Source organism: Nuphar pumila, chromosome 6 (genome assembly GCF_984573655.1).
Source record: "Nuphar pumila chromosome 6, dmNupPumi1.hap1.1, whole genome shotgun sequence".
Taxonomy (NCBI): Eukaryota; Viridiplantae; Streptophyta; class Magnoliopsida; order Nymphaeales; family Nymphaeaceae; genus Nuphar; species Nuphar pumila.
In genome coordinates, this window is record NC_143254.1 from 31,164,300 (window position 1) to 31,183,506 (window position 19,207).

The 19,207-nt window shown below is 37.6% G+C and overlaps 1 protein-coding gene across 1 annotated transcript; it reads left to right on the forward strand.

Annotated features, from left to right (window-relative positions):
- The first annotated feature begins 423 nt into the window (after positions 1–423).
- On the forward strand, positions 424–9,668 carry LOC149834551 (RAF-like serine/threonine-protein kinase 20). Its single transcript, XM_090011473.1, has 9 exons — positions 424–586; positions 894–4,528; positions 4,604–4,681; positions 7,843–7,995; positions 8,079–8,242; positions 8,334–8,481; positions 8,663–8,785; positions 8,889–8,976; positions 9,057–9,668. The coding sequence occupies exons 2-9, from the start codon at positions 1,139–1,141 to the stop codon at positions 9,227–9,229; spliced, it is 4,317 nt and encodes a 1,438-aa protein (XP_089867599.1). The 5' UTR covers positions 424–586; positions 894–1,138; the 3' UTR covers positions 9,230–9,668.
- The last annotated feature ends 9,539 nt before the right edge of the window (positions 9,669–19,207 follow it).

A 19,207-nucleotide genomic window follows, 5' to 3' on the forward strand; every position in this document is an offset into this window, starting at 1 on the left:
TTGGCAGGCAAGTCAAGTTCCACGTGTGAGTTTGAAAATCTCTTGAAAAATAAGACATGAGGATGTGGTGGATTTTTGAAATTTTAATTAATAAAAAATGATTTATTATATTTAATATATACAAATATATTTTGATAAAAAAATAAAATAATATAAGTAGATACAGAGTTGTGTTTGCTTGTCACATCGTGTCCCACTCATGGCACTCATGACACGCACTCTAAAGGCGGGTTCACTGTGACATAGCTTTCAACAAGAAAGCAACTTTCGGAGGAAGCGACGGCTTCATCCGGGTCAGTGTGGTTAGAGCCTGAAACACATGTAGACAAAACAACAGCTATGAACTAACAAGAGGGTGTTCCAACGCCGTGAGTGAAGTAAAAGAGCAGACCAGGGCCTTTTAATCTCTGGAGTGTGTCTAATTTCTCCACTGGTTGGTCAGATTTGGAATCACATATTCTAATGGTATTCAGAGAGTTCTAGATGGGTGCTGCTGCAGGAAGTCAACTCCATACATTCAATCTGACTAAATAAATCGTTCTTGTCAATAACTATCGATAGATCTAACACCCCTTTTCTGCTTTTGGTCAGTTTCTTTTCTTTTTTCGTGATTGGTTTATTCAGTTCTTGTTGGTTGTTGATATACAGTGATTTCTATCCATTTAGCACTAGCACTACCATGAATCTTTATACTTCCTTTTTTCCTCTTTCTTTCTTGAATGGTTTGATTCAGTCTAGAGATTCCATGACCTGATAGTTCTTGTGAAGATCGTAAATTTTTCATGAAATCTATTTAGCACTACCACTTTCGTGACTATAAATCTTTGTACTCTTTTTTTTGTTTCTTTTTTTATTTCTTGAATGGTGGTATTGATTCAATCTAGAGATTCCAGGAACTGATAAATCAGGTGGAGTTTGTATTAATGTTGTCATGAAAACCGGGCTTTCTAGTAGCAACTGGAGAAAAATGGGAGTTTCGGGCAAACTCTCTGGGGGATTCTGTTATTTGATGGGTGTGTTGTGCTTGTGCTCATAAGGCCTATGAGCCGGTTAGTTTCTGGGTTAGTGCCTTTGTGTGGCTAGAAAAATGGAGAGGAAGTAGCCGTCGAGTAGTTTCTCACAGCTTGGATAAGAAACAATGGATAGGAGGAGCGAGGAGGTAACTCCTCACTCGGTTAATTCGAATCCGAGACCGCCTGAGTTCGCCTTGTCGGACATTGGAAGGCCGGTGAATTTCTCCATTCAGACAGGCGAGGAATTCGATCTGGGATTCATACAGGAGCGTGGTGCATTCAGGAAGCCCTTTGCATCACCAGTTTCAAACAGCCATATTGAAACCAATGTGGCTGACAGTAGCAATCCCGCTGCTGCCTATGAAGACCTCAAGGCTGTGCGTAGCATTCCCCGTGTGGGATCTGAAAGTGGGTCCGAGGGTTCCCTGATTTCAGGTGAAGGGATGCAGAACCATAAGGAGTTGGGGAACAAGAGCTATGCTGGGTTTGGCAGCAAAGTGTGTGAGAAATCTGCAGAAAATGTGCCTTGTGGTTCCTTAGGAGAGGGCAGTATTAGTGGTCGGGTTGATCACTTGATTCGTATTGATGCTCCTTATGGGTTTGGTGACCATGGTTATGTGTCTTCTGCGGCTTTTGATAGTTCATTGTCAGGGAAGATGAAGCTTCTGTGCAGTTATGGGGGTACAATGTTGCCGAGGCCTAGTGATGGAAAACTTAGGTATGTCGGGGGCGAGACCCGAATCGTCAAGTTGAGAAAGGATATTTTGTTTCAAGAATTCATTCAGAAAACGTTGGAAGTTTGTGAGCAAGTCTGTCTGATCAAATATCAACTGCCTGGCGAGGATCTCGATGCCCTTGTTTCTGTCACTTGTGATGAAGATCTTCAGAACATGATGGAGGAATGGGCTAGTGCAGAAGGAGTTGATGGCTCTCACAAGCTGAGGGTTTTTCTTTTCTCCCAGAGTGACCTAGAATATGCTGATGGCAATGTTGGATGCTCCAAGTTTGGCAGCGATTACCATTACGTAGTTGCTGTCAATGGCCTGGCTGAACCTGGATCTAGAAGGAGCTCAATTGGACAGAGTTTAGCTTCTGCATCAGGAACTCGTTTGGATGAACTAATCAGTAACAATGCTGGAGGTGAGGAAGGTGTCGGAGTTGCAGCACGGCTAGTTGCTTCTGCTACCTCTCCATTAACTGATATGCTTCTGCCTGCATCAAGTGAAAGCTTTCGTGCCACACCTGCTGTAAGTGTTCCTTTTGCTGCAAATGCTGCATCATCTACACAGAACATACAATATGGTATGTCAAATCAGCATGATTGCACTGATTTCACTACACTATTTTATCATGAAAATGCACCTCATTTTGGGGTTAGTGAGCTTCAACCAGTGCCGGGTATGGGCCCTCTTGAGACCAGCCACCACACAGAGAACCGAAAGACCATGCCCACAGCACTCGTGAACAAATATGGTCAAGGTTCCTACTATGCACAGTTGGAAGAAGGTCCGCCGGTGAGACCATCTCAGAGGTTACTTCCTCCACGGGCTCCTAATTTTCCTGCAGCATCACCTGATGGTGGATTTAGATTACAGGAACCACAAGTCAGGGGGGGAGAGATGAAAACAAAAGGTGGATCAATGGTGGTTCAGTGGGACTGTACTGGTACTAATGTTTGGGAACCAGAGGACGATGTTGGCATTCTGAACCAGCAACCTAATGGTATTGCACTTGAACTCCATAATGCCGAGCCGATTGATTTTCGCATAAATAATAACTCGGGAGGATTTCCCATTTTGATCCATCCTGAAGCTCGTGAAGTTACGTCTACTGCTTCTGCCCATGAAGGAGGCACTAGTTCCCTGCCTCCAAAATGCCCAAAGACTGGACCAGATCCTTGCCCACCTGGTTCACTCTATGTCGGTCAATCTCATCAAACAAACAGTGACAGTACTGAATCTACTGATGATGATCACCATGCCTCACTTAGAGGGGTTATTCCTCCACCTCCACAATCAGATAGCGGGGCAGAGTATGGCTATTTTGAACATCCTATGCTTCCAAAGCAGATCTTTCATTCTGAGGGGATTCCTCGTGAGAAAACTGATTCACTGAACAGACTTTCAAAATCGGATGATTCTGTCAACTCCCATTTCATGATATTGCAGCAGCCAGAGCCCATCACAGATCCCATCAATGGTATGGTGCAGGGAGGAATGTTGGCTGCCCAGGCGCCTCCTTCATGTGTGAGTCCTAACCTTGGGGATGGAATCATGCAATTTCAACATAAAGGTTTTTGTGAGACGTTCACTCAAAAAGCAAACTTATTTGAAAAACATGAGAGGTTGGAGGCTTCCAGTTTGTCACAACATGTTGAGGTCCCAGGTGGGAAGGTAGTACCTGACTATGAAGAATCTGGTACAAATCCTGTTGTACAAATGGCACATGATCAAACTAAAGGGGGAGGTGATGAGAACAAGTCGGATATGGACCATGTTGAGAAATCCCAGTTGAGACACCCAATAGTGGCTGTCAGCAGTGAAAATGATCTTGTGAACAAGGAGCAAGTTCACCAAAATACTGTTACATATGGTCTGATAGAAACAGTGCCCAGTGATAACCATATCATGTCCAGGGAAGGCAAGGCTGAAAGGTATGAGGTTAGGGATCACCTACCAGAGCTAAAGGAGAAGGGTGCAACACCTCCACCATATAATCTGGAAGTGTCAGAGACTATTCAGTTTAATGAGCAGTCACCTGTCAAACAAAAGGCTCAGGCATCTCATTTCGTAGATATTGAACCTGGTTCTGCCAATGCACTGCACATGGATTCTACTTCCCACCTGCCTGAGATATTGCATGGTTTGCAATGGGGAGAGAAAGAAAAAGTTGCTGGATACTCACCTGCTTTTGCATGGGAAGTGGGATCTGCTGAAATCAGTTCTCAGATGCAATATCCTGCTGATGTTTCAAAAGAAAGGAAAGATGATCTTATACTAATAAACAACAGGATTTCTCCAGACCTTCTTTCCCATCTTTTTTTCAAGGATTCTGGAGAAAATCCATCAGGACTAAATCCACTCAGCAATGATGAAGTTGGTCTAAGCTTGACAATGCAGAACCATGAACCACAGCACTGGTCGTTTTTCCAAAAACTGGCACAAGATCAATTTGTCAGGAAGGATGTGTCACTTCTTGACCAGGATATTCTGAGTTATCTTCCTGCTGCCATGGCAGATAGTGAAGTGAACACCAGGCCTTACTATTTTGTGCCATTTGAGGCTGATGGGCTTCCATTAGTCCATATTCAAGATCATAACAAGACAGTTCCCGAGGATTCACCCATTACTGTGAGGGATGAGAAGTCCAGATTGATCCAGGAGTTCCATCCTTCTCCAATCACCACTACATGTGTGGTGGATAGGGATACTGAATGTGAAAAGGCTGAAGATGTTATCTCCTATTCAAATGTGACAGATGGTGAGACCCTGCCAATACCGGACTCAGAGTATGAGGTATGCCTTCTTCCACAGATTTGTTTGTTGGATTTTTTTATTAGAGATGGTGCATTGACCTTTTGTTGGTTTCAGGATGGTAAATCAGAGCATAATGATGGTGGGTCTATCTTCAACCCTTCTCTGGCTGATTTCAACATATCTGATTTACAGGCAAGCGGGGTTACACTTAATTTGCAATCTTAGCATGTTTAGTTTATTATTGACTTGTCCCTTCTCATCAACTATTTCTAGAAGTCTTTACCCTTGCAGACTTTTTGTAGAGAAAATAGCTTGTATAAATTTAATGAATCACTTCCTGTGGTGCATTTGGGATGCTTCACAATGTAACTCAAGTTAGATAAATTATCTAAGTAAAGCTGTTGTTATATTTCCTATTCTCCAAACAAAGAAAAAAAAAGGTTGGACTTGGGATTATGTAGTTTATATAGAATTGCAGCTTAGCCCTTGAGAACACTCTGCAGTAACTAAGCTTATGAGGCTCCTGATATCGTAGTCCATGGAATCCTAAATCAAATGAAACATAAGAATTGTGTATTTAGTCCACATGACACTCTTATATGGCCCAAACTTGCCTCAAAGATAGAAAGAAAAAACATTAAGAAATTAATGGAGAATTTGTTAAACTTCAAAAGTACAATTCTGTAGATTCATACTAAATAAACATTCTGGTATTTCCCTGTTAAAAATGACCAAAAACCCTAAATGTTGAATCACTTGATTTTCCAGAAATGTTTGAGACACATTTTTCCAGAAACCTGCTGTATCACTTTCTTGCTCAGAATGCACTTCCATGTCATGTTCATTCTGGCTATTTGCAATGTACAATTGTATGCAACACATAATAAGAATTTTCACTGTATGATGCCATCCAACTGTATTTTACAGAAAATAGAGCTCATATAGAGCTTGTGAGAAAAAGACTACAAGTAAAAATGACTTCCAAAGAGCTGAATTCTAGAAAATAGGGTCTCACAAATTGGGTTCAATTAAAAAAAATGCCACCCAGGAAACTTTTTGCACTTTTGAAGTGTGTTTTGTGCTTACAAGGGAGTTGCATCCTTTTTTGCCTATACAGAAAATTTCCTAATTATTCTTACGAGAATAATTATAGGCTTGCAAAGATGAGAGATAGGAAATCGAGGGATCTGGGTATGGTTAGATGTATCAAAGATGAAACACAAAAGGTTTTAGTCAAAGATGAGGAGATTAAGGAGAGATGGAAAAATTATTTTGATAAGCTATTTAATGAAAGTCATGCTCAGGATCTTGGAGACTTCTCTATTCCTTTTCATGAGATGAATCGTGACTTCATGCGCAAGATTCAAAAGAAAGAAATTGCAGAGGCTTTGAAGAAAATGAAATCAAGAAGGGCAGTTGGCCTAGATGGTATTCCTATCGAGGCTTGGACATGCTTGGGAGAGAAAGGTTTAGAATGGTTGACAAATCTTTTTAACAAGATTTGGCGGACAAATAAGATGCCTAATGAGTGGAGGAATAGTACTTTGGTGCCTCTATATAAAAATAAGGGTGATATACAAGATTGCACAAACTATCGTGGTATAAAACTCATGAGTCATACTATGAAACTTTGGGAGAGGGTGATTGAGTCTAGGTTGAGGAAGGTTGTCATGATATCGGAGAATCAATTTGGTTTTATGCCTGAAAGATCAACTATGGAAGCTATACATCTTCTTAGACAACTTATTGAGAGAAATAGAGAGAGGAATAAAGATTTGCATATGGTTTTTATTGATTTAGAGAAGGCATACGATAGAGTACCTAGGGACGTTCTCTGGTGGACAATGATGAAGAAAGGTGTTTCTCTCAAGTACATTAAAATAATTAAAGATATGTATGAAGGAGTAGTAACCAATGTCCGCACTTGTGGAGGGGTGACAACCAATTTTCCTATAACGGTTGGGTTACATCAAGGATCTGCTTTAAGCCCTTTCCTATTTGCAATAGTGATGGATGAGCTTACGAGATCAATTCAAGAAAATGTGCCGTGGTGTATGTTGTTTGCTGATGATATTGTTTTGATTGATGAGTCTAGAGTTGGGGTTAATGCTAAGTTAGAATTATGGAGACAGACATTGGAAGCAAGAGGTTTTAAGTTGAGTAAGAGTAAGACAGAATACATGGAATGTCGGTTTAGTAAGCAACGAAGTAATGATAAGAGTGTAGTGAAGCTTGGTGAGCAAGAAATACCGGTAGATGATTGTTTCAAATATTTGGGATCTATCATTCAAAAGTATGGAGAAATTGATGGAGATGTAAATCATAGGATAAAGGTTGGGTGGATGAAATGGAAAAGTGCAACTGGAGTGTTGTGCGATCGTAGAATGCCATTGCGGTTGAAGCGAAAGTTTTATAGGACGACTATTAGGCCTGCTTTACTATATGGTACGGAATGTTGGGCTGCCAAGAGACATCATATTCAAAAAATGAGTGTAGCTGAGATGCGTATGCTGAGATGGATGTGTGGAAATACAATAAAAGATAAGATTCGGAACGAGGAGATACGTAAGAAGGTAGGCGTTGCACCCATTGAAAATAAGATGAGAGAGAATCGTTTACGGTGGTTTGGACATATTCGGCGAAGGCCTAATGATGCTCCAGTTAGAAGGATGGAGAAATGGGAAAATATATTAGTTAAAAGAGGTCGGGGTAGGCCTAGGAAGACATGGATGGAGGTGATAGGAAAGGATATGAATGCTTTGAACCTCACCAAGGACATGGCATTGGATAGAAATGATTGGAGGAGAAGGATTCATGTGGAAGACCCATAATGATTTTCTTTTTTGGTTCATATCGCCGACCCCAATTATTTTGGGATGAAGGCGTAGTTGTTGTTGTTGTTGTTGTTGTTGTTGTTGTTGTTGTTGTTGTATTCTTACGAGAATGAAACCTTTCTTCTTCCAAGTTGTGCTCATACAACATGGTGTGACAGCTAAAGTTTTAGTAGAATTGATATTTTATCCACTGAATTTTTTATCTCCTGTTCCATTAAGTCATGTGGGAATATATCATCAGCATCTACATGCTTTCTCCAGCATTATGTTTACAACTGTTAATATTCAGAGTGTCAGATTCTCATAATATGCGACTTCATTGGATGTCTTTGAATGTTATTTCTATATTTATATTCTGTTTCTCCCTTTTGTCTGGGTCGTTGTGTTTTGTTTCTTTAAATTCAGGGTTTTGATTACGTAGGTTTGACAAAACATTTAGAAATGAGAATCATCTCTATTCTACTTGCAAGCTTAGGTTCTCCTCTACTGGCAAGTAAACTACTTCCTTCCAATGAACAGATTATAAAGAATGCTGACCTTGAAGAGCTGCGGGAACTGGGATCTGGCACTTTTGGCACTGTCTATCATGGAAAATGGAGGGGTACTGATGTTGCCATTAAACGAATTAAGAAGAGCTGTTTCACTGAGAGATCATCTGAGCAAGAACGCCTGGTCAGTTGTCTCTCCCCTATCTTCCCCCACTACCCCTGCTTTTATTTCTTTAACCTATTTGTGACTGGTGAGATCATGTTCAGGCCCATGACTTTTGGAGAGAAGCAGCTATTCTTTCAAAGCTCCACCATCCTAATGTTATGGCATTTTATGGCATTGTTAAAGATGGGCCTGGGGGAACATTGGCCACAGTAACAGAGTTCATGGTGAATGGTTCTCTTAGGCATGTTTTACAACGCAAAGACAGGTGAATCTAATTTTTAAATAAGTTTATTATCCTGTTCATTATCTATACCAATTGTGCAACTAAGAATGTTTTACTTGGTCTTTTTTGCAAGGCTCCTCGATCGACGTAAAAAGCTTATGGTTGCTATGGAAGCAGCTTTTGGTATGGAGTATCTGCATTCAAAACATATTGTTCATTTTGATCTCAAGTGTGATAACTTGCTGGTTAACATGAGAGATCCTCATCATCCAATTTGCAAGGTAATGTTCACTCGTTCATTTCCTAAAAAGTGCCATCTCAGTTCATTCTTTTCTAATTTTGTATCCTGCCTACTTTTGCTTTTGATCTGTCCGAAGGAACAGACTCTGTGATAAATTCATCAGTCCTCGGTGAACAATTGGTTGATGGTATTATTGAAAAGTTATTGTTGTGTATGACTAGGTTGGTGACTTTGGATTGTCAAAAATAAAACGAAATACCTTGGTTTCTGGTGGTGTGAGGGGAACTCTTCCATGGATGGCTCCAGAGCTATTAAATGGAAGCAGCAATAAGGTTTCTGAAAAGGTATTCTGATATATTCTTTTCTTTATTCATCATGGTGCACTTTCTTAATACATGAAAAAAAGATGTTAGGCAGGTTACTGTTTTCATCTTGGCACTTTGGCAGGTTGATGTATTCTCTTTTGGCATTGTCATGTGGGAAATTCTAACAGGCGAGGAGCCTTATGCCAACATGCACTATGGCGCAATTATTGGTATGCTTCTTGATAAATAACTCATTGTAAAAAGAGTTTTTTTATGTTCATGGATGCACTTTACTATTGTTCATTTGCAGGTGGGATTGTAAGTAATACCCTCAGGCCGCCAGTGCCAAACTGGTGTGATAATGAATGGAGAGAACTAATGGAACAGTGTTGGTCACCAGATCCTGCTGTACGTCCTTGCTTCACAGAAATTGCTAGACGTCTACGCCTGATGTCTGAAAAGGTGGGGGGTTCAGGCAGATAGGTCAAAACATTGAAACAAGTGTGGTTGGTTTCCATCTCTTATCTCTTCCTTTCATCCCATTACTGTGAAAATACACTGCTGGTCTGCAGTCAATATCCATGGTTGGTTATTTACTTCTGTAAAATCACACCAGTGGCTGCTATCCAATTCTCATGTCAATATTGCTGATTATGTAATGTGCACTGTAAAATTTCTCACAGAAAATGACTGAGATTGTTAGGAGATAGATCTTGATTGTTTACTGTGTAAGGTCTGCACATAAAAAGCTGCTGACAGCATTAGCATATAAGTTCACCTAGTGAGTGCTATCTTTTACTGTATTATCTGCACATTATAACTTCATTAGTATCTAATCTGTATGAGGCATTGCCAGCTGTAAACTCCATGAAATTGTGATGTGGCCATGTTATGGTTGAATTCCACTTTTTTTTAGATCAAATGACCTGTTTGGCCGATCCATGAATGAGTTATTTATTATCTACCCTGATGATTGCTAATCATTTTCAAAATTAAATAAAGCTTAAACGGTTGTAGAATTCCTTGCAACATAGATCACATTGGTCATGAACTTAGGTTGGATTTCATGATTATAGGATTTGTTGGGTCTTGAATTGTCATCAAGGATCATGGATTCTGAAAAGACCATCTGTTAATTGTTTTTTCCACAGTTTGTAGTCATGTAAATTGAAGTTTGTTTCTAATTCAAGTTGAATCTCTGAACAAATTCCTGTATAATTTTTCTTTAGCCCAAGGACCCAAAATTGATGTTCTATTTGATTCCAGCGTTTTTTTTTTATATTGTTGCGGTATCAAAAGTGAGCTAACCATGAGTTTCAGAATTTGTGTCACGGATCTTGATTGATGACTCCATTGGAAAAGTAATTTAGGACCCCCATAGGGAGTAGGAACATGAGTGAAATCGGAGATTGAGTTGTAGTAGTTATAAAGAATCAAGGTTTTTAATTTTGATATTGTGTTGTTTGGGACAAAGGAATTAGCAGAATCCTAAAAATATGGATGGAATCCACACCAGCCAATTCTTTCAATTCTATTTTGATGCAATGATCAAGAGGATCGCTCGTGAACCCCACAAAGTCAATATCCTACCTAAAAACTGAATTACCTACTAAAACAATAATTAATGAAAAATAACTGAAATTGTAAGGAAAATAACTAAAAATCATCAATATCATTCACCAATCTCCCTTTCTGTCTCTCTATATTATAATGAAGAGAGAAAAACCTTAAAACCCCTAATCCTATGGAACTGAGATAGATCTGAAATCAAACAAAAATCCAAAACATAACCCAAAGTCCAATACACTTAAATAAGTACAAAGAAAGCACAAAGAATTAAGATGTATCCGGATGGACCCCAGTAGTGTCTCACTCTTGCTTGTGCGTCACATTTGAAACCTATCAAGGTGCTGCCAACAAAATAGTCCGTCAATTCCTTCCGTGAACATTCTCCCTGTTTCCTTGCAAATTATTTGCATCCAGTCTTTCCAAATACCACCTCCAGTCCAGGATAGAACCTTAAGGTCTATTAGGATTTGTTTGGGATCCAGTCAAAGTGGGTGTATATATTTGGAAAAGTGGCAGCCATCAATTCCTGGAATTGGCAGCTACCAAATTTGTAGTAGTTACAAAATTCACTTTTCAATGCAAATACAGGGGAGAGACCGTCACACCTCCTTTCTCATTTTCATAAACTATCTTCTCAACATCATTCTCCCAAACAACCACCATTGTAATAAATTGACCAAATTTATCCTCAACACCCATCCCAGCTACCATCTCCCAAACAAAGCCTCAGCTGGAATAGATGGTATCGGAATTCTATAGAAAAACAAACTCAAAAGGAGCACGTCATGAACAATAGAGCGTGGATGACTAGGCAAAAGCATCTCAAAATTCCATTGCCATGACTCAGTCGTGTCAAAATTGAGCAATTGAGTGTAGCAGGATCTTTTGAGATCATGATAGCTTTCATGCAATTACATTTACACCAGACACCACTAGCAAAGTTGGTAGAAAAGTGCCAGGGTAAATGCTGCTCTCTCTTTTCAAAAGATACGTGGTCCTTAATTTTGCTCTGTTCATCTTGCCCAAGCCCTTAGAGGGCTCAGTTCTAATGATGTTTGTGCTTTCAACATGAACTCTATTCCTGTTTGGGAATAGATGGTGGTGGTCTTATACAAACAATTCAAGTTGTCAACTAAAACAGACAGCTTAATCGTCGAACAGATTCTCACTCAAAGAGAGGCAAATCCAGTAGAGCTTCATTGAATGATTTAGTCTCTGTTTAGGAGATTTAAAACGGAGAAGCATTGTGGTGTACCCCACACCCTTTGTAATACCCAAAATTTTTAATGATTTATAAATTCTGAAGAAAATTCAAGTTTTAATTTTTATTTATTCTGAATGTGAATTATAGTATTAAAACCCTTATTTTTATGGTTAGTATTGTTCAAAGTAAAGATCTGAATATATATTTAAAATCCAGACAAAATTTTGTTGAGGCTTGTTCGAAAATCAGAATTCAGGGACATTCTAGTCATTAATCAAATTGTAAAAGGGTAGCTTAGTAATTTGCCAATTCAGTGGCATTTTTCGGTAAAATAACCAACTATATAAGGTCAAAATGGTAATTTTTCTTTTAGGGATATTTTCAGGGAATTAATAAAATTGTCAGGGACGAAAATGGTAATTTACCATTTTCAATGGCAGGCTATGTAAATTATTGAACTACTGAAGGACAATCAAGTAATTCTGAATTCCCTTATGGCAGTTCTGAAAGATGGGATTTGAATTAGGGTATAAAAGGTATAAAAAAATTAGCAATCAAATAAAATATAATATTTTATATTAAAATATTCAAGAGACCATGGTTTTGGAAAACCACTGTCCCAAAACCAAGGGCAGCCATGGTTTTTCCAAAACCATGAGCTGACAAGTGTCACCTCACAATGAGGAGGTGACACCCATCCCTTTTCTCTCTCTGACACATGTAAAAAAAATGAATAAAATATTAAAAAAATGACAAGTGTCAAAATAAATTAATATTTTAATTAAATTAGGTGACAAATGTCACCAAAATGGACCCATAGGGGGGGGCGACACCTCCTCTCTCTCCTATAAATACCCCTCACCCCCTCTCTCTCTACCCAAGTCCAAGACTCCTTCTCTCTCTAAGATCTCTCTCTCTCCTACTTTCTCTCTCTACCTTTGAATTTCTCTCTCTAGATTTTAGTTTAAAAACTCCGTAGAATCTCAGATTTTTTCTGAGAAACCTATTCTATCCTTTTTCCTCTTTCCTTAAGCGAAGTCCGTTCTTCTGCAAGAAGCTTCGTCAGATCAGAAACAACCTCGGAAGCGCTGCCTGCAGGAGTTCTGCTAAACTTAGCATAAAGGTCGGATTTGGATAGCGGAAGCGCTGCTCAAATCAACTAAACAAGGTTAGTATTTAGAAACCTTCTTCTAAATTTGATTTTATACTTTCTGAGCTTCCCTATTCTCTTTCTGAACCCCAACTCTATTTCTTTTGGATTTAAATTTTGGCAATTTTGCCAAAATTTAATCCAACCCATCCTTTACATAAGGGAAGCTCTGTTCAAATTTTTCTAAATATTTTTAAGTATTCCGAACTACTTTAGCAGTAGTTCTGGCAAAATTTTCTAAAAGACTTTTAAAAAATTGAGTTTTTATAGCAGGAGTTCTGTCAAAATGATTTAAAGATTTTTGAAAAAAGTAGAATTAGTATAGCAGTAATTTTGACCAAATTTTTAAATAATTTCTGAAAAAGATTAATTATTTTAATCAGAATTTTGGCAAAAGCTTTTCAGATAGTTTAGAAATTTTTAGTAGAAGATATATCAAAATTTTTATAACTATTTCAGAAAAAAAACGATTTTTATAAGAGAAATTTTGTTAAAATTTTTCAAAAATCCTTTTAAATATTTAAATCAAATTTTTTGAAAAACCTTTATAAAAATATTTGTGACGCAAAGTCATGTTCGAATTCTTACAACTCGAATTCAAGTTCAAACCCTTTTTCGAACATTTGAGTTATTACAGAGGAAACTCTTGAAAATTCTTATAAAAGTTTTAAAGTCAATTACAAATAAATTTTTAGATTTTTAATAATTTCTTCAAAAGATACTTTTTTAAATCATAGGGCAAATACTACTCAAAATTTGATATAAAAATATTAACTAATATAATGAATTCTATCAGATTAAATCAAAGCACGAGCGCTTTATCCTATCGACATCCAAGTAAGTTATTCTATCAAAATCTTATAATTTTATATTAGACATGCTTTTGATTCATGTTTTTAATTCATGCATGGTTATCTAAATTTGATTCTTGATCAAATGCATATTTTAATATCCGCATGAATAAATATTTGTTTTGAATGACAAGATTTTCAATCTTATGATTTGAATAAAATTTGGATGGATACTATGATCAAAACTTTGATTTTGATAAAAGAATTTTGTATAGCATGTTGATTTTCGAAAGATTTTATTGTTGCGGGAGTCATGTCTATACAAACTTAATTCTCGCCTTCATAGGCGAATGCTCGTTGTGATAGAGCAAAATTCTGGATGGGCTGGATACATATGAACCGTGTTTATTTGAAAGGAATGATTTGGCTATTGAGCCTAGTTTTTGAAAAGATGAAAAGTCCTATAAAAGAATCCTTCAAGTCCATCTAGGTTTAGCCTACCCTGGAAGGGGTAGTGGTACAACCAGGAGTGACATTGTGAAGATGATGATTGTTTGGAGCGATAGATTCCCTGGACCTCCTGTCACTCGGGTTGAGGAGGTCGAGACAACGGGTCTCAAGGCTGCCGCATGCCAGTGGATGCATCCAACTCTCCTTGTTTGTTCGCCATTGCTGAGAATCTTCCCGGTCGTTGACCGCTCACTTGGGAGCCCGTTTCACTCAGGTATCCGGGTAATCCACAATAGAATAATATACCCCCGGAATACTTAGTTTGAGATCGGAGTACTCTCCACCGTACCAGGAGGGCGTTGATATCGAAACAATGACCTTTTTCTTTCACAGAATTTGATCTGAGATTATGCATTGTTGATATAACACATAATCATGTTTTAAATTGTTTTTAATTGCATAATTGTTCTTAAATGAATGCATTTCGATTTATAAATTATTGAAATCATGCTTAATATTTGAATTGTATGGTTTTGATTAATGACTTACTTGGCTATCATAAGTCTAACCGCGTTTTATGGGGATTTCAGGTTCAGATATAGAATAGGAGATCTTACAGTGGATGTTGGACAAGTGCGGCATCGAAGAATCCAGATTCCCAAGATCTTGAGATTAATTTAGGATTTATTTAAAATTTAATCCTAAATGTTTTCATTTTTGAACCTTGTGAAAAGACTATGTATATAATGTTGATATAAATTATTGTTGTTTTTGTTGTTAATTGGAATGTGACGTGCCTGAGGTTTAGGAAACCGAAAATCAAAAATTATTTCCGCTGTTTAAAAAAAATCTGCATTTTTAAAGGTTTTAAAACCCCGGGGCGTTACACCCTCTGCTGTTTGGGAGCAGTGCATTGCAATTTTCCCAACACCCTTTGTTGTTTGGGAGCAGTAGGGATGGAGTTGACAACCCCAACACCACATTTCAATACCATTCACAAGAAAATGTTCTTGACTACTCCATCCCCAACACCACATTTTGCAACACATTTTTAGAAAAGCATGTTTTCACAATACATAGGAACAGTGCATCCATCCAACGAAGGACCCCCAAACAGAGCCTAAAGTAAAAGATTTTGTGTAAGCATAATTAAAAGAAGTTTGAAACTTGCGCCACTAATTTGCCAAAGCAGGTTATATGTTCCCCCCCCGAACAGGGCAGTTAGCTACATCTCATGATCAGGGGTCCCAAAGAGCACCATGTATGTACGCATGTGCGTCTCGTATCCCCATGTTTGTCAGCATTAATTAGCATTGGAGTTTGATAAGATTGCAAAGACTTAAGTACCCTCTCCTCCATTGGTGCAAAAAAAAATGACGGTTCTTGAAAAGGAGTGGTTGTAAAGACTTAAGTGCCCCGAAGATGATTATTTAAGACCCAGTCTCTGCACTGCAGGATTATCCGAGAAAGAAATCTCCCCTGGAGGAGGCCATGAACATCAACCCTCTCACTCTCTCTCTCCCTTCTATTTCTGCTTCTGTGCACATCCATTAGAAGATCATACATTGCTCCATCAAGCACCGACTGACCTATACATTGACTCTTGTGAAGCCTGATTCAGAGTTTTTACCCTTACAGGAGGAGGGTTTGGGGGCTCCTCCCAGCGTGGGTATCATCATTCAACTAAATGAGTTGTAGATCCTGATTCAGAGTTTTTACCCTTACAAGAGGGGTAAAACCTCATCTCACTCTCTCTCCCTTCTCTCTCTACTTCTGTGCACATCCAACAAACGATCCAACATTTCTCCATCAAACACCGACTGACCTGCACACTAACTGTAGCATCGTTCAACTAAATGAGTTGTAGATCCTGATTCAGAGTTTTTACCCTTATAGGAGAGGGGTCTGGGGGCTCCTCCCAACGTGGGTAGCATCATTCAACTTGAAGAGTTGTGTAGTCTGATTCAAAGTTTTTACCCATTCATATTTTAAGGCATTAGATCTCATGTTTGAACATCCACGCATGTGCAGTTTGCTTTCATCATGTTCAGTTGCTTTCTAGATTATACTTTGAATTCTTGTGCATTTTAGATCTATCGATTTGTATATAACCAGAGCTCATTTTAATCTGAAATTTTTACTACAACTTCATGCATATGTCTTCATGCTCTCCACCAAAAATCAGATCATTCTGAGCTTGTTTGACCCACTTTAAAAATCAAGATTCAAAACCTGTTATTTTGCACCGTCAGGTTTTAGCAGAATCAGGACCAACTTGCGGAAGTGATTTCTCCCTAACCAGAGATAATCTTTCTGATCCGTAAAAAGGGTTGTTTTCTAAATTGAATCTAGTTTGTTCATACCAAATTTCAGCGATTTCTATAGTGTTTTCGTACCAGTTTCGGGTCAAAAATCATAACCCTGTCACCCTGTGTTATTTTAACGGCTCAGATTTTGATCCATTTTGTTTGAATTTTATTTTCCTAATGAAAGATCATTTTTCAATTCTGTAAAACGGGTTCTCTTTGTTTATGTGTCTAGTTCATCTCTGTAAATTTTCAGAATTTTTCATGGTCAATTACTATTTTATTTTGATTAAATACCAGAACCTTGTATCCAGATTTTATAAATGTTCTGATTTTGGCCCCCATATCATGACTGTTGTAGCACTTTTTCAACAAATCGTTATTTGATTGACAATATTCTTCAGCAAATTATTGTTATGATTTTTTTGAGTCTCTAATGAGTCTCTACTATGATTTGTAGTATTTTTGGGTCTCCAACGAGCCTCACAATGATTTATAGTGTTGTTCGATCTTTTAACTATGATTTATAGTGTTTTGGGGTCTCCAACGAGCCTCACAACGATTTGTAGTGTTTTTCAGTCTTTTAACTATGATTTATAGTATTTTCGGGTCTCTAACGTGACCCACAGCGATTTATAGTGTTGTTGGACCTCGCTATAGCGATTTGTAGTGTTTCTCGCTAAACACTACAGCGATTTATGATACAAATCGCTATCTGAATCATGACCAACTTGTCAGGGTCATATCTCCCTAACCAGAGATCAGATTTCAAATCCGTAAAAAGTGGTATCTTTTTTATAAAGTCTAGTTTATTCCTATAAATTTTCAGCGATTTCTATGGTCATTTGTTACCCCATTTGGATCTAAAACCAGACCCCTATCAGTCTGCCCTATTTGAGTGATATAGGTTTTTATTTCATTTTGTAAGAGTCATATCTCCTCAACGGAAGATCATTTTTCAAATCCGTAAAAAGGGTTTTCTTTCCATATGTGTCTAGTTTATATCTGGAAAGTTTTATAACTTTTTATGCTCATTTGATATTTCGAACCTATTAAAAACCAAGACATGTTATAAAATATTATAAAACTTAAAAAGTTTGAAACTTCCTCTATGTGTCTCGATTTTTAACAGGTTTGAAATATCAAATGAGCATAAAAAGTTATTAAACTTTTCAGATATAAACTAGACACATAGAGGAAGAAAACCCTTTTTACGGATTTGGAAAATGATCTTCCGTTGGGGAGATATGACTCTTACAAAATGAAATAAAAACCTATGTCACTCAAATAAGACAGACTGATAGGGGTCTGGTTTTAAATCCAAATGGGGTATCAAATGACCATAGAAATCGCTAAAAATTTACAGGAATAAACTAGACTTCATAAAGAAGACACCACTTTTTACGGATTTGAAATCCGATCTCTGGTTAGGGAGATATGACCCCGACAAGTTGGTCCTAATTCGGATAGCGATTTGTATCACAAATCGCTGTAGTGTTTAGCGAGAAACACTACAAATCGCTAAACACTACAGCGATTTGTGATACAAATCGCTATCCGAATCAGGACCAACTTGTCAGGGCCATATCTCCCTAACCAGAGATCAGATTTCAAATCCGTAAAAAGTGGTATCTTTGTTATGAAGTCTAGTTTATTCCTGTAAATTTTCACCGATTTCTATGGTCATTTGATATCCCATTTGGATCTAAAACCAGACCCCTATCAGTCTGTCTTATTTGAGTGACATAGGTTTTTATTTCATTTTGTAAGAGTCATATCTTCCCAATGGAAGATCATTTTCCAAATCCGTAAAAAGGGTTTTCTTCCTCTATGTGTCTAGTTTATATTTGGAAAGTTTTATAACTTTTTATGCTCATTTGATATTTCAAACCTGTTAAAAATCGAGACACATAGAGGAAGTTTCAAACTTTTTAAGTTTTATAACATTTTATAACATGTCTCGGTTTTTAACAGGTTCGAAATATCAAATGAGCATAAAAAGTTATAAAACTTTCCAGATATAAACTAGACACATAGAGGAAGAAAACCCTTTTTACGGATTTGGAAAATGATCTTCCGTTGGGGAGATATGACTCTTACAAAATGAAATAAAAATTTGTCACTCAAATAAGGCAGACTGATAGGGGTCTGGTTTTAGATCCAAATGGGGTATCAAATGACCATAGAAATCGCTGAAAATTTACAAGAATAAACTAGACTTCATAACGAAGACATCATTTTTTACGGATTTGAAATCCGATCTCTGGTTAGGGAGATATGACCCTGACAAGTTGGTCCTGATTCGGATAGCGATTTGTATCACAAATCGCTGTAGTGTTTAGCGAGAAACACTACAAATCGCTATACCGAGGTCCAACAACACTATAAATCGCTGTGGGTCTCGTTAGAGATCCGAAAACACTATAAATCATAGTTAAAAGACCGAAAAACACTACAAATCGTTGTGGGGCTCGTTGGAGACCCCAAAGCACTATAAATCATAGTTAAAAGATCGAACAACACTATAAATCATTGTGAGGCTCGTTGGAGACCCAAAAATACTACAAATCATAGTAGAGACTCATTAGAGACTCAAAAAAATCATAACAATAATTTGCTGAAGAATATTGCCAATCAAATAACGATTTGTTGAAGAAGTGCTACAACAGTCATGATATGGGGGCCAAAATCAGAACATTTATAAAATCTGGATACAAGGTTCTGGTATTTAATCAAAATAAAATAATAATTGACCATGAAAAATTCTGAAAATTTACAAGGATGAACTAGACACATAAACAAAGAGAACCCATTTTACAGAATTGAAAAATGATCTTCCATTAGGAAAATAAAATTCAAACAAAATGGATCAAAATCTAAGCTGTTAAAATGACACAGGGTGACAAGGTTATGGTTTTTGACCCAAAAATGGTACGAAAACACCATAGAAATCGCTGAAATCTGGTATGAACAAACTAGATTCAATTTAAA

Bases quoted from the DNA above. Each gene is read 5' to 3' on its own strand.
- LOC149834551 (XM_090011473.1), top strand. From the start codon at position 1,139: ATGGATAGGAGGAGCGAGGAGGTAACTCCTCACTCGGTTAATTCGAAT. The intron at 4,529-4,603 runs GTATGCCTTCTT...TGTTGGTTTCAG, and splicing joins TACCGGACTCAGAGTATGAG to GATGGTAAATCAGAGCATAA. The intron at 7,996-8,078 runs GTCAGTTGTCTC...GATCATGTTCAG, and splicing joins CATCTGAGCAAGAACGCCTG to GCCCATGACTTTTGGAGAGA.